This window comes from Delphinapterus leucas, chromosome 5 (genome assembly GCF_059928025.1).
Source record: "Delphinapterus leucas isolate spDelLeu-1000000601 "Yukka" chromosome 5, BTC_Dleu_Yukka2, whole genome shotgun sequence".
Classification (NCBI taxonomy): domain Eukaryota; kingdom Metazoa; phylum Chordata; class Mammalia; order Artiodactyla; family Monodontidae; genus Delphinapterus; species Delphinapterus leucas.
In genome coordinates this window covers 134301997-134315886 of record NC_143133.1, presented here as the reverse complement: position 1 = coordinate 134315886, position 13890 = coordinate 134301997, and the positions used below count along the sequence as shown (strand labels likewise).

Below are 13890 nucleotides of genomic sequence, written 5' to 3'. Positions count from 1 at the left end.
GCTCAGCCCTAGATACATTCTTTCCATCCTCTGAGCCCTGTTCAGGCCATTCCCTGGGCCAGGAATGATCTTATATTCACCTTTCCAAGCCAACTTAATAATTACTTCTTGGGTGAACACTTCTCTGACCTTCAGTCCAGGTCGATGTCCCTGGTAAAACCTTCTCTTTCCATCCCATAAACACCCTTTTGTAATGAAATGTTTTATCATGAACTGGACGGAATAGGGCAGGATATTAACTTTTCTTTAATATACCACTATATTGTTTTATTTGTTGCCATAAGCATGCATTATATCTGTCATTTAAAACAATTATTTAAAAGCATGAAAGACAGTATGACATACTTGTTCAATGTCTCTCCCCTTCCCTAGAATACAAATTCCAGAAGGGCATATACCGGGCTTGTCTTGTTCAGCACTGTGGCTGCAGGATCTAGCAGTGCTTCGAACACAGGAGGTGCTAGATTTAGAGAGTGAATGCAGTTGACTGAGAGGACAGAACACGAAAACGGTCGGGGAGGCTAAGCACGAAACTTGCCCAGGATGGAGATGGCCCTCTGTCCAGCTGAGAGAACGCAAGCAGGTGGGCACACCTGGGCCTGTCAGAGTCAGCATTCTCTTCAAGATCCTCTCCCCAGCCTGAAGGTGGGGCCTGGAAGGCTTTTAAGCAGCAGTTGTGCTTAGTCTCGAGAGGGCAGCGTTCAGGTTACTGGCACCTGACTAGTTAGAAACAGGACCCGAGCCAGAGGCTGTGGGCAAATCTAATTTTTAACTTTATATTTAAATTTTTTATATTTAAAAATTTGTAACTTTTCTAGTTATACTTTTCTAATTGTATTTAATTTTTTAAACTTTTCTACTTATAATTTTCTAATTACATTTAAATTTTTAAAACTTTTCTAGTTATAATTTTCTAATTGTAATTATCTTCATTAAGAATTTAGTACTCACCACATGCAGCTTGGTTTCATAATTTTGATCTATATATTCATCTACAATTTCCCAACTGAATCCACAATTCCCTCGGTACAAGGTCTTTCTCATAAACATTTTGCATCCTCATGACTTGGTACAATCCATGTCATATTCCCTACAAGTGAATGTAGCCAACATTCTTTCATCCAAGGAAAATGCTCAAAGTGTCAATATTTCTCAGATTCTTTCCAACAAGTTTTTTATGTTTAAATAAGTGGAGCAGATGTTCACACTTGTATCACCAATGCTTGTTGAAGTTACTGTGATTTTCAATGGCCTTTCATTATTTTTGTTGTTTTTGCTTAGAAATATTTGATAGGGTATTTGTAAATAGGTGCTCGCAATGTTATTTGAACAAATGAAGTGGAATATTTAAATGAGAACATGTGCTTTGCATGCAATAATTGTAACTATTTCTCCATGGCTTTAAACATAGGACATGCTTTGTAAGTTGTAGGAACTGTGCAATGATATCTTTTGTTGTCCTGGATCGTATCATAGTAACTAATAGACATTTGACATGGGGTTTATGGTCTTGTTTCTTTTTGATGCAGCTTATGTTGTGGTGATATAGCAGAAACAGACTAAAATCCACTAATTTTGTCCATGCTAATAACGGGAATCTTCAATGATTAAAAAGGAGGTGAAGTCGGCTCCAGAAACCCTGACCTGCAAAAGTCTAAGGAGAACAAAGACATTATTGAATCTGCAGTCTTTAAGAGCAATGCTGATTGATCCCTTTCCCTCTTAGAAATCTGAATTATATGTTCCATCTAGATGACACGCCTAGGTTTTGCTTTTCCCGTAATTGAACACACCTTGCACTAGGCATGTTTAATTTAGGTTACCAGCTGCTTTAAGAGAGTGTCAATTCAAGCCATGCTGTGACTTCAGTAGGGCTATGTTTATTAACCAGCATGACCCGTTATGATGGTTTCTAGGCCAACACCATGAAATGAGCGTTTTTAAATTTTTATTTTTTTATTTACTTTTTAAATTATTTTTATTTATTTGTGGCTGCGTTGGGTCTTTGTTGCTGCGCATGGGCTTTAGTTGTGGCGAGCAGAGGCTACTCTTCGTTGCGGCGCGTGGGCTTCTTGTTGCGGAGCATGGGCTCTAGGTGCTCAAGTTTCAGTAGTTGCGGCGCGTGGGCTCAGTAGTTATGGTACACGGGCTTAGTTGCTCCGTGGCATGTGGGATCTTCCCAGACCAGGGCTCGAACCCATGTTCCCTGCATTGGCAGGCGGATTCTTAACCACTGTGCCAACAGGGAAGTCCCATAAGGGTTTTTTTTAACCAAAAAAATTATATTCTTCTTCTTCCACAAAAAGATTTATATAGTTAAAGCTACCGGACCCGTCCAGTGGCTGTTCTTAACAGGCTGGTTCCTTTTTCTCCACTGTGCTCTCACCACACTTGCCCCACCTCTTTCCTCCCCTTAATGAAAACCTAGTAGATAGTGAACATTTTGTTTATGAGGAATAAAAATTCATAATTATACAAAGAAACCTATAGGACATAAAAAGTTTTAAAATATTAACCCTGTTCCTAATTTAGGAAGGAAACACATTAATTAACTGATGTAAAATGTATTAGTATGTGCTTACCATGGGTTCTGGTATCTGTGGCTTAGTTTCTCAACAGCAGCTTGACTGAACTCTTCATACTGTAAAAGGAAGAACATGAATTAAGTCCCCTGATTCCAATGTCACTGGGCACAAACATGTCTGAGAGTCTGGGTTCCTGCTCAAAAAGGAGGTCAGTTTGAGCAATTAAACAGGAAATGCTAAGTTCAGTTGAAAGAAGATGGTCTTTTGATTTTTGAACTGAGAGGAAAAGGCATAAGAGGTAAAATAACTCTGAGCCTCTGTGCTTTCCCTTCCCCCTCTGTCAAAGGACAGGTGCTGGGTCCCAAGAAGAGTGTCATCCCCAATCTCTAAGCTCCTAATGATTCTGTGTCTACACCAGCAGGCATGCAAAACCACAATTTAGCATTTAGATTCAAACAGCTCAGCTCTTTCCACCTCACCTTGCCCTCACAGAATTAGGAAATGTGGTGGCTATAGCACAGGAAAGAGCTGGGTGACAGACAGCCTGTGGTGCAGTCTAGCTCTGAATGTTCCTTTCAGAAAGCATCACAGAACGTCGATAAAATATTTGGTTGCTTAGAACTAGTTCTCACATGAAAACATATCCCCGTGCCCGTCCCTGTGCCTAGAAATTATCTCTCATAACTGAACAGATGACTATAAACTGGCCTCTTTTCCCCAGGAACTGTCAATGGAGGACACATTTTATGCATAAACATGGGAAATGGGGGTGTCAAATTTATACTGAAAAGGGTTCGGGGCCTTAATCAATTCTCGATTTTCCATACTAGGGTTGGGAAACAGTGATAAGGATTATCAAAAGTACTTCACTTCAGTTTTGTCTATTTCTTAAAATTAATTAATTTATTTATTTTTGGCTGTGTTGGGTCTTCATTTCTGTGCGAGGGCTTTCTCTAGTTGCGGCAAGCGGGGGCCACTCTTCATCGCGGTGCGCCGGCCTCTCACTGTCGCGGCCTCTCTTGTTGTGGAGCACAGGCTCCAGAGGCGCAGGCTCAGTAGTTGTGCCTCACGGGCCTAGTTGCTCCGTGGCATCTGGGATCCTCCCAGACCAGGGCTCGAACCCACGTCCCCTGCATTAGCAGGCAGATTCTCAACCACTGCGCCACCAGGGAAGCCCTTCACTTCAGTTTTGGAATGCATTTTTACACTGATGCAGGATGCTACATTCGTAACATCAAAAAGTAGCAAACTCAAATGAGGCAACTGACAAGGGATAAATTTCCAAAATAACAAACAGCTCATATAGCTCAATATCAAAAACACAAACAACCCAATAGAAAAATGGGCAGAAGACCTAAATAAACATTTATCCAAAGAAGACATACAGATGGCCAACAGGCACATGAAAAGATGCTCAAAATCGCTAATTATTAGAGAAATACAAATCAAAACTACAATGAGGTATCACCTCGCACCAGTCAGAATGGCCATCATTAAAAAGTCTACAAATAACGAATGCTGAAGAGGGTGTGGAGAAAAGGGAACCTCCTGCACTGTTGGTGGGAATGTAAATTGATACAGCCACTATGGAGAACAGTATGGAGGTTCCTTAAAAAACTGAAAATAGAGTTACCATATGACCCAGCAATCCCACTCCTGGGCATATATCTGGAGAAAAACATAATTCGAAAAGATACATGCACCCCAGTGTTCGTAGCAGCACTATTCACAATAGCCAAGACATGGAAATCCCCTAAGTGACCACTGACAGATGATAAAGAAGATGTGGTGTATATATACAAAGGAATAGTACTCAACCATAATGAAATAACGCCATTTGCAGCAACAAGGATGGACCTAGAGATGATCATACTGAGTGAAGTAAGCCAGACAGAGAAAGACAAATACCATATGATATCGCTTACATGTGGAATCTGAAAAAAAAAAAGATTGTTTTCAACTAGCGACAATAATCATAACTTGAAATTGGATATTCCCTATTAAGCAACCTTTAAATAAGTCTAGGTATTAATTTAAAAGGATATGTCTGGTAATTACATTCAGGTACTGTGAATGAGACACAATTTCTGAAATGAGCTGTTAAATTTGAGTTAAATTAATCACAGACATTGGGGCCCATCCTAGTTAACAATGAAAATCATTGCTTAAAAATGTCATTTTTAATCCCAAATCACCTCTAGTCTAGAACTCCCATCACTGAGGAATTCTCTTGCTTTCTTGCTATACTTAGCTCAGGAAGTTTTTCCTAATATACCCAATTTGACTTTCCTTACTAGAAAGGACCGTCTTCCATCTCTGTAACGATGAGGCCTTTCTCGCCAGCAGAATGAGTACAATGGCAATGCGTTTCAAGAATGTGTGGACACTAGAGTTTCTCTTCGCCATCCTCCTCCTTTGTAACATAGAGCTCTTAGTACCAAACATTGGAGTGGAAAATCCCCTAAGGCTACCTTTTCTTATGCTAATGTAATTTTTTCTTCACTTGCTTCCATTTGCAAAATATTACTGTTAACCGCTTAGGTGTCTTTCTTCCCACAGCCAGTGAGAAGCATTCTCATTGCTGGCATTGGGTCACCAAATTGCATAATGCTGCCTATTCTAGACTGGAACTATTGAAGGGAGAAAGGGGGGCTTCAAGCCTTTGTGTACATGGCGCATTTGAAGCATTCATTTTATATTCAGAGTAGGAGTAGAAACAAAACAGTTCTCTCTGAAAAATGTCAGTGCTCAAGGCATGGATTCTGTGATGCATTTTTCTCACTAAAAAACAAAAATTGAACAATGCAGAGGCTCATACTTCATTTTATGCCACATTATACGTGAGCCTGAGTTGAGTACCAACATGAATTATATCCTGGTCTCCCTTTTTTTTTTTTTTAACTGCACTGTTTATTTAATTTGAATTAGTACGTCAACTTTCAGCAAACAGACTAAACATTAAGTTTCATGAGTTCCTTGACTCTGGCCCCAGTATGTGTTTTCTGTGGAGTATCCAGATAATGAGAAACATATTCCATTATGTTTCTAATGTGCTTATCATAACATAATTTAAAAATCCAGGACTTCCGTGGTGGCGCAGTGGTTAAGAATCCACCTGCCAATGCAGGGGACATGGGTTCAATCCCTGGTCCGGGAAGATCCCACATTCCGAGGACCAACCAAGCCCATGTGCCACAACTGCTGAGCCTGGGCTCTAGAGCTTGTGAGCCACAACTACTGAGCCCGCATGCTGCAACTACTGAAGCCCACGTGCCTAGAGCCCGTGCTCCACAACGAGAAGCCACCAATGAGAAGCCTATGCGCCGCAGTGAAGAGTCCCCCCACTCACTGCAACTAGAGAGAAAGCCCGTGTGCAGCAACGAAGACCCAACGCAGCCAAAAAATAAAAAAACAATAAAGTGAGCTAAAAAAATCCATGTAGGCAAGAAAATACGGTATATAGAGACATTAATAATACTAGATCCCATTTCTTGAGACTGTACTAGAGTCTGTACTAGATACTATGCTAAGTGCTTTACACACATCTCACCAAATCCATTTAACAACACTCTAAGTTATTGTTATTATCCCTGTGGAAGACAGAATTCTAAAGACCCCCAAGATTCTCGCTCCTTGGTATATACACCTTCTCCCAGATATTCAACCAAATACTAGGTACTGCTGTGAAGGGATTTTGCAGATGTAATTAAGATCCCAAATCAGTTGACTGTAAGAAAGGGAGATTATCCTCAGTGGCCCAAACTTCATCAGGTGAGCTCTTGAAAGGATCTGGGCTCTTCCAGGCAAAGGGGATTTGAAGCATGAGAGGGATTTGGACATGAGGGAGAATGTCTGTTGCTGGCTTTAAAGATGGAGGGCACCATAGCTATGGTATGTGGGCAGATTCTCGAGGCTGAGACTGGTCCCTGGCTGACAGCCAGCAGAGAAATGGGACCTCAGTCCTACAACCACAAGGAACTGAAAGCTGCCACAACCACATGAACTCGGAAGAGCCTCCAAGCCTCATGTGAGATCACAGCCACAGCCAACACCTTGCATCCAGCCTAGTGAGTGCTGAGCAGAGAACCCAGCCAGGCCTTCCCGGGACTTCTGACCTATAGAACTGTGAGCAAATAAATGGTGTTGCTTTGAGATGCTATGTGGTATTAGGTTATGCTCAACAGAAAACTAATGCAATGCCCGTTTTATAGGTGCAAAAACTGAGACATTATAAAGAACAGTAGGCAGACTAGCATGCAAAGAAAGAAAAGAGGGAACATGAACATTTCTTCAACAGGCTACTTTTGCGTATTCAGTTTTTCGTTAAGGCATAGATTTGCCCTGAAAAGCACTATGAATCCTCGCTGCCTCATTTACTCTCAGAGAGAAGGCACATTTCTATTATTTTTTTCTGCACTTCCCCAGAGAGATTCATGTTTTCCTTATTCACGTGATAATTCAAGATACACTAGAATTTTATTTTAAAGCAAGACTAGAACTTATTCTGTTGGGAATTGTTAGGATATGTGATGAGTAACCAATCACTCTGCTACCAGCCCTTTATCCAGAGTTAGCAGAAGGTCCCTACCAGGGTCTGAAATACGAGTGGATTCAACTATTCAACCTACAGAAAAGCGACATGGGAGGTTCCCGAGTCTCTGCTTGTGCCCAGTACACAGTTTCTGAAATATAATCAAGTGCCTGGTTGGTTCTTACCCTTGGAGTTTCCTAATGTGTTGGCACTGTTGTTAATTCAAAGGTTAGGAAGAGTGTTCCAAGTTAACTGTCCAGTTAGCTCTACAACACAGAATTACACTGGGGGTGGTAGCTCAGGCACTGTGAACATAACAGTATAACTAAGTTTCAGTAAAAAAATATATAGGCTAAGTAGTTCTCAAATGACTATTGAATAAGCTAGGAGGAAAATAATTCTCAATCTCACACACACTTAAAAGCTCATCTCCCCCCTCCTTCTGCAACTTGGTCTCTTAACAAAGACTCTGAATGAGAAAAGAATGGGATTTCAGTCTCCGTCTCCCATCATTTCTTGACGATCATGTACACTGTGCTAAGCACGGCACAGAGGGCTGTGGATGCTGTCGGTACAAAGCCAAGTACGACACAGCTCTCAGACCTCAAGGTGCTTACAGCCGTTTGGGATGTGGCTGGCACTGTGGAGACCGACTGTCTCACCAAAAACTTCAACAACGATCACAGCACAGAGAAACTTCCTACGAATTCCTCCCCAGCTGCAGGAGCCCACAAGGCTTCCAAAGCACTGATTTTCAATGCCATTTTCTTTGTGCCCAGAGACAGGGGGACCGCATACCAGGGGCCCCTCTATTGAATGGGTTGTTTTCAATTTGCTCAATTAAGATTTCTTGGATCCTAGGTTCAGTCCTGGGAAGAGAATAGATATCTCCAGATTGCTATGCATTCTATGCATTTTTGTCAAAGCAGCGGAGGTACCCCGGAAGTGGTGTATATGAATAGTAGGGAAAAGTATAATCCTCAATTTATAATGCTATTAGAGTTTCCTCCAAAGATCTTAAAAAGCCAAGATTTAGAAAACATACGTCCTGGTATTTTAGCACCTGTGCTTGGGATATTAGATCACGCACAAGTTTCCAAATTGTTGACAGTAAATTTAAAGGACCCTGGCTGTGGAGCCAACGTCAGGTTTACTAGACCCCATTCTGATTTATGCAACTTTTTCTTAGCTTTCTATCTCCCTATCATCCTCAAATACTATTCGCTGAAAACCTATGGCACATGCTTAATACTAACTTTAAGAGGTGTAATTTTTTAAAAAGGTGATGTTTACATTGAGATGCAAACTCAAGATGCACGTCAAGACTTACAAAAGCTAGTGACCACCATGGTGTATTTGCAGCCTTCCTTAATTAGGAATAAAATCACTCACTAGACTCTAAATTACACTGAGTTCCTTTCTTCCTCCCTCCCTCCCTCCTTCCCTCCCTCCCTCCCTCCCTCCTTCCCTCTCCCTCTCTCTCTCTCTCTCTCTCTCTCTCTCTTTCTTTCTTTTCACATTTCCACATCCTAACAAAAGATGTGAACATGAGGATGTCTTTTTTTTCCAATTCACCAATAATCATCCATAAACTCACAGCCACAAGGAGGAAGCCCACATTTGGCCGGGGCTGGGATGCCTGGTGACATGTGGAGTGGCAGTGTCCCCAGCTATCAGCAGAGGTGCTTCTCCTTCCAAACCCGCTATTCTTCACGGAATGGCTTTGAACACAGCACAGAGAGTGCATCTCAGTGATATGTGCCTCGCTTGTTGTTTTCATGGTCTGTTCCAGAAAGGAAGCATCAAAATTAAAAACTTATTTTCTGGGAGTTCGGATACAAGTAAGTTCCTTCAATTTATTTGGGGAATCCTATATAAAGCCAGGTTTTATAAAATGGAGAAAATATAACACCTGCATACAAGGGGGTTGATGATGTTAATACATTATTTTCAAGAAAAAGGAGGGTTATTTGGCTTCTGTAGCCAAGGTTTCTTCTCCTTCATAGACGGTCAGCATGTGGCCCTCCCCTACCAGAGGCTTCCCGTGGTACCAGGAAAGCCATTACTTTACACAGCACTTAAGGATGAAAGGTGCTAATGTAATTATTTTTATATTAAACGACAAACTGTTAGGATGCAAATAACTCTAAGAAATATAAAGTGAGAAATAAACACACACCCATCTGGGAAAGAAACAGCAGCCATCCCAAGGCGCTCCTAATTTTAGGAAAGCTATTTTCTATTTTGCTCTTATAAGTTGGTTGGAAAAGGAAGCTTTATTATCTTTCAAAAGTCTTCTATATTGATAATAACATCTGGAGATTAGGAGTGTGAGATCTTAGGAATTTTAATGAGACTGTTTGTGATTTGCCCAAATGAACCCAAAGGTAAATGAGAAGCTTGGGGGGAAAAACACCCAGAAATTCTAAAATGTGTGATTGGTGGTCTACATACTGATCAACTCCACACCAACAATACTTCTCTTTTCTAGGTGATTTTGAAAATTTTCCGGGACGCTGTCGTGTGGAAGTGGGTTTGGGAGAATGCACAGGGTGGGGCTGGAAAGAAGGTACAGTTTAGGGGGGGAACTTTACTGTCTTCTCTTTTTTTTTCCAGAATGCCACAGATAATATTCAATGATACGTTTTGAAGCACTCTAGAGTGCTTATTACACAGAAACTGGAAAATAATAAAACTAAAAATAGAGCTACCATATGACCCTGCAATCCCACTCCTGGGCATATATCCAGAGAAAACCATAATTTGAAAAGACACATGCACCCCAATGTTCACTGCAGCACTATTTACAATAGCCAGGTCATGGAAGCAACCTAAGTGTCCACTGACGAATGGATAAAGAAGATGTGGCACATTTATACAATGGAATATTACTCAGCCATAAAAAGAATGAAATAATGCCATTTGGAGCAACATGGATGGACCTAGAGATTATGATACTAAGTGAAGTACGTCAGACAGAGAAAGACAGATATCGTATGGTATCACTTATATGTGAAATCTTTAAAAAAATTACAAATGAACTTATATACAAAACAGAAATAGATTCACAGACATAGAAAACAAACTTATGGTTACCCAAGGGGAGGGGAGGGATAAATTAGGAGTTTGGGATTAACATATACACACTACTATATATAAGATAGGTAAACAACAAGGACCTACTGTGTAGCACAGGGACCCTCACTCAATATTCTGTAATGACCTATAAGGGAAAAGGATCTGGAAAAAATAGATATATATGTATGTATAACTGAATCACTCTGCTGTACACTTGAAACTAACACAAGATTGTAAATCAACTCTACTCCAAAAAAAAAATTTTAAGATTTAATAAAGAAACAAAAAAGAAAATAACTATTACTAAGCTCTTTCTTATTATGTCAAATATGTGGGTGATACCCACTACTGATGATTCATTTTACTACGATGAATGCAGCATCTGTGTGCAAACGACGGAGTGGTGGGGATCCGGGAGAGGCTTGAGGCCCCGTGAAGAAAGGACGGGCCCTTAGGAGACAAGGCAACCGGGACTGACCCGGGCCGACACTGCCTCGGGGAAAAGTGCTCGCCCTGATGAGCGCCTCGCCCAGCGGCTCCAGCCCCGTGTTCCGACTTCGTTTCCTGTCACTTCCTCTCACACACGCTGGGCTCCCACGAAGTCCCTGAGCTCTCGGCCTGGGCTGAGATCCCAGCTCCATCACTGACCAGCTGTACGGCCTCAGGCAAGGGGCCTCAGCTGTCAATATCTCCGACCCCTCCTCTGTAAGATGAAACCGATCACAGTGCCTCCCTCACATAGTAAATAGTCAACGGGAGCTCTTTTTAAAAAAAATTTATTTTATTGGAGCATAGCTGACATACACTTGTGTTGGCTTCTGGTGTACAGCAAAATGATTTAGTTATGTATATGTTTTCATGTTCTTTTCCATTAGGGTTTATTATTAAGATACTGAATATAGGTCCCTGTGCCATATAGTAGGACCCTGTTGTTTATGTTTTATACATAGTGGTGTGTACATGTTAATCCCAAGCTCCTAATTTATCCCTCCCCCTCCCCCTTTCCCCTTTGGTAACCAAAAGTTTGTTTTCTATGTCTGTTTCTGCTTCATAAATAAGCTCATTTCTGTCATATTTTATTTTATTATTTTTTGGCCGCACTGCACGACATGCGGGGTCTTAGTTCCCACACCAGGGATCGAACCCGTGCCCCCTGCAGTGGAAGCACCAAGTCGCAACCACTGGACCGCCAGGGAAGTCTCTCTGCCATATTTTAGATTCCACGTATAAGTGATATCATATGATATCTGTCTTTCTCTGTCTGGCATACTTCACTCAGTAGGACAATCTCTAGGTCCATCCATGTTGCTGCAAATGGCATTATTTCATTCTTTTTTATGGCTGAGTAACATTCCATTGTATATATGTGCCACAACTTCTTTATCCATTCCTCTGTCGATGGACACTTGTTTCCATGTCTTGTCTATTGTGAATAGTGCTGCTATGAACATTGCATGTATCTTTTTTTTAAACATCTTTACTGGAGTATAATTGCTTTACAATGGTGTGTTAGTTTCTTCTGTATAACAAAGTGAATCAGCTATACATAGCATGTATCTTTTTGAATTATGGTTTTGTCTGGATATATGCCCAGGAGTGGGATTGCAGGATCATACGGTAGCTGTATTTTCAGTTTTTGAGGAACCTCCATACTGTTTCCCATAGTGGCTGCACCAATTTACATTCCCACAGCAAGAGCTCTTTTTATGTTTACTTTCTCTAAATAAATTCGCAGTGAGAAAAATGTCTCATAAAGCCACCGACCTTGGATTGATTTATTCGACATCCATCAGGAAGTCTGTTCCCATGTCCATGAAACTCAGAGAAGCCCTCTGTGTTCATAACATGGGAATTTGGGGCAGATAAACAGGAGGCAGGAGTTTCAAAGCCTCAAAAACTTTCCTTTTTATGATATGACACTGTATCCCAAATAAATATATTATTGGCGCGTCCCCAAGGTTCTCTTCATTATCTTCTACACATCGCTCAAGGTATTATACCGTATGATATATTGGTGGTAATAGCTGTTATGATTCACTGATTTAATATTGTCTTTGGGACCACACCTATGAAGAGTCAGTCCTCAAGTCCAGTATCGCATTGTTTTTGTGGGAAAACCAAGTGTCAAATCATCTGGCCCTGAGGTCAGATGCAGGAGTAGAAAACAGGCATTGGGTTAAAGAAAGGCCAGGGGAGGGAGACACGAACCGCTTAGCTACAAACCACTACGAACCCAGCTACGAACCACTTAGACATGCTCCTCAGTTTGAAACCAAAGGAATTGTTTCACTGGTCTCCATATACTGTTGCAGAAACAACACACATAGTTTGGCAAAGACCAAATCCATTTAAAAAAAGAAAAAGAAGAAGAAGAATGTACTGCTCTTAAATCTGAGACAGTAACAAAAGCAGTGATCTTTACTGGTTTATTACACGTGCATCATCATTACACTGCAGCCCCACATCCGAGCAGGAAATAGCCAAACACAGAAAGACCCAGAAGAGAGACCCGATGTTGTCATTTTCACTGTCCACTGCAATGTGGGAACTTTTTCAGGTGTCACTCAGCCTGGAAGTTACTATCTTTCTACCCAAATCCAGATGATCTACAGACCCCTTCCCAGTGCCCCAGAGAGGAGAGACCATTCCTGAGCAGGAAGCAGCTGCCCCAGGCATGTTACCGAGAGTCTACTGCAGGTGCCCGAGCTTCCTTAGCTGCTGGTCTTACTGGAACCTAGAGCAGGAAATTAGGAAGAGCAGCTGTTCTGGCTATAAAAATCCACTAGGTGAAGGTTTGTGCTTAAAATCAAAGTTCTGAGTTATCTCGGTGGGAGCCACCGAGGAATCTCTGAGGTTAGACAGAAACAAAGTGCCACCTTGGTGGGACTCTTACAGACACAGATGTCACGGGGATGGGATCGAGGGCTACCAAGGACAAGAAGCCAGAGACAGAAAAGGACGCGGATGCAGACGTTGCCCTGGGTTACATCGCACGGAGGAATGGACCAGCTCCCCATCAAGGAGGTGTGAATTCATGGCACAGGTGCTCACGTGTTATTTGTGATTAGGGGCTTGTTTCTAGGCATGGAGTGTGTATCTATCAGCTCAAACGTCACTTCCAGCCAAGTCTCACTGATTGGAAGGGGCTGCCTGGAGCTCTGCGTTGTTAAGGTATCCAAGTCTGGGGCTTGACTCAGAAGCTGACCTTGGGGGGCAGGGGATGGAAGCAGGCCCTGGGTGCAGGGTTGGGGGAGGTTGGCAGTCTTGGTGACAAATCCTAGGCCTTAGCTGGTGGGTAAATCATATGTGGTTCTTGACCTGCATGTACAGTCATTCTCAGTGCATCTTTTTGCTCTCATGATAAAGTTCTAAGTCCAAGGAATCCTTTAAGACTTGTTTAAGATCGTTACCTGAGATAAGTACATCTTTGAAAACAATTACTGTCAAAATGCTGGGGCCAAGAAAATGCACAGATGACAAGTCCTCACAGCCTATGCCAAACAAGACCAGCTTCTGTGTGAGCCACGGGGTTGGGCGGCGGGGTGGAGGTCTCTGTATGGCTCACACTCAGTCCCACCAGGGTTAAGAGGACCGTGCTATCACGCAGAGCGGGGATTTAGAGCCGTCTGTGAAATTCCATCAAAAGAAACCGAATAAATCCCTTCCTGGAAGGCTAAGTCAAGGCTGATGTGAATCTTGCATTCACAGCTGCACACACTCAAGATGGGCAACAGATCAAGGGCTGTGCACAAAAGC

The 13890-nt window shown here is 41.9% G+C and overlaps 1 protein-coding gene across 7 annotated transcripts in view; it reads right to left on the bottom strand.

The window, feature by feature from the left end:
* The window catches only part of SPMIP2 (sperm microtubule inner protein 2), a 160770-nt gene that overhangs the window by 39967 nt on the left and 106913 nt on the right, over positions 1–13890 (bottom strand). For all 7 annotated transcript variants that reach the window (XM_089911342.1, XM_089911339.1, XM_089911341.1 and 4 more), the window contains one exon: positions 2583–2641. Coding sequence is in view for 1 of the 7 variants with exons in the window: in XM_089911344.1 (XP_089767470.1) it covers positions 2583–2641 (59 nt within the window). In the remaining 6 variants the exon portion in view is untranslated. The remainder of the gene's footprint in view (positions 1–2582; positions 2642–13890) is intronic.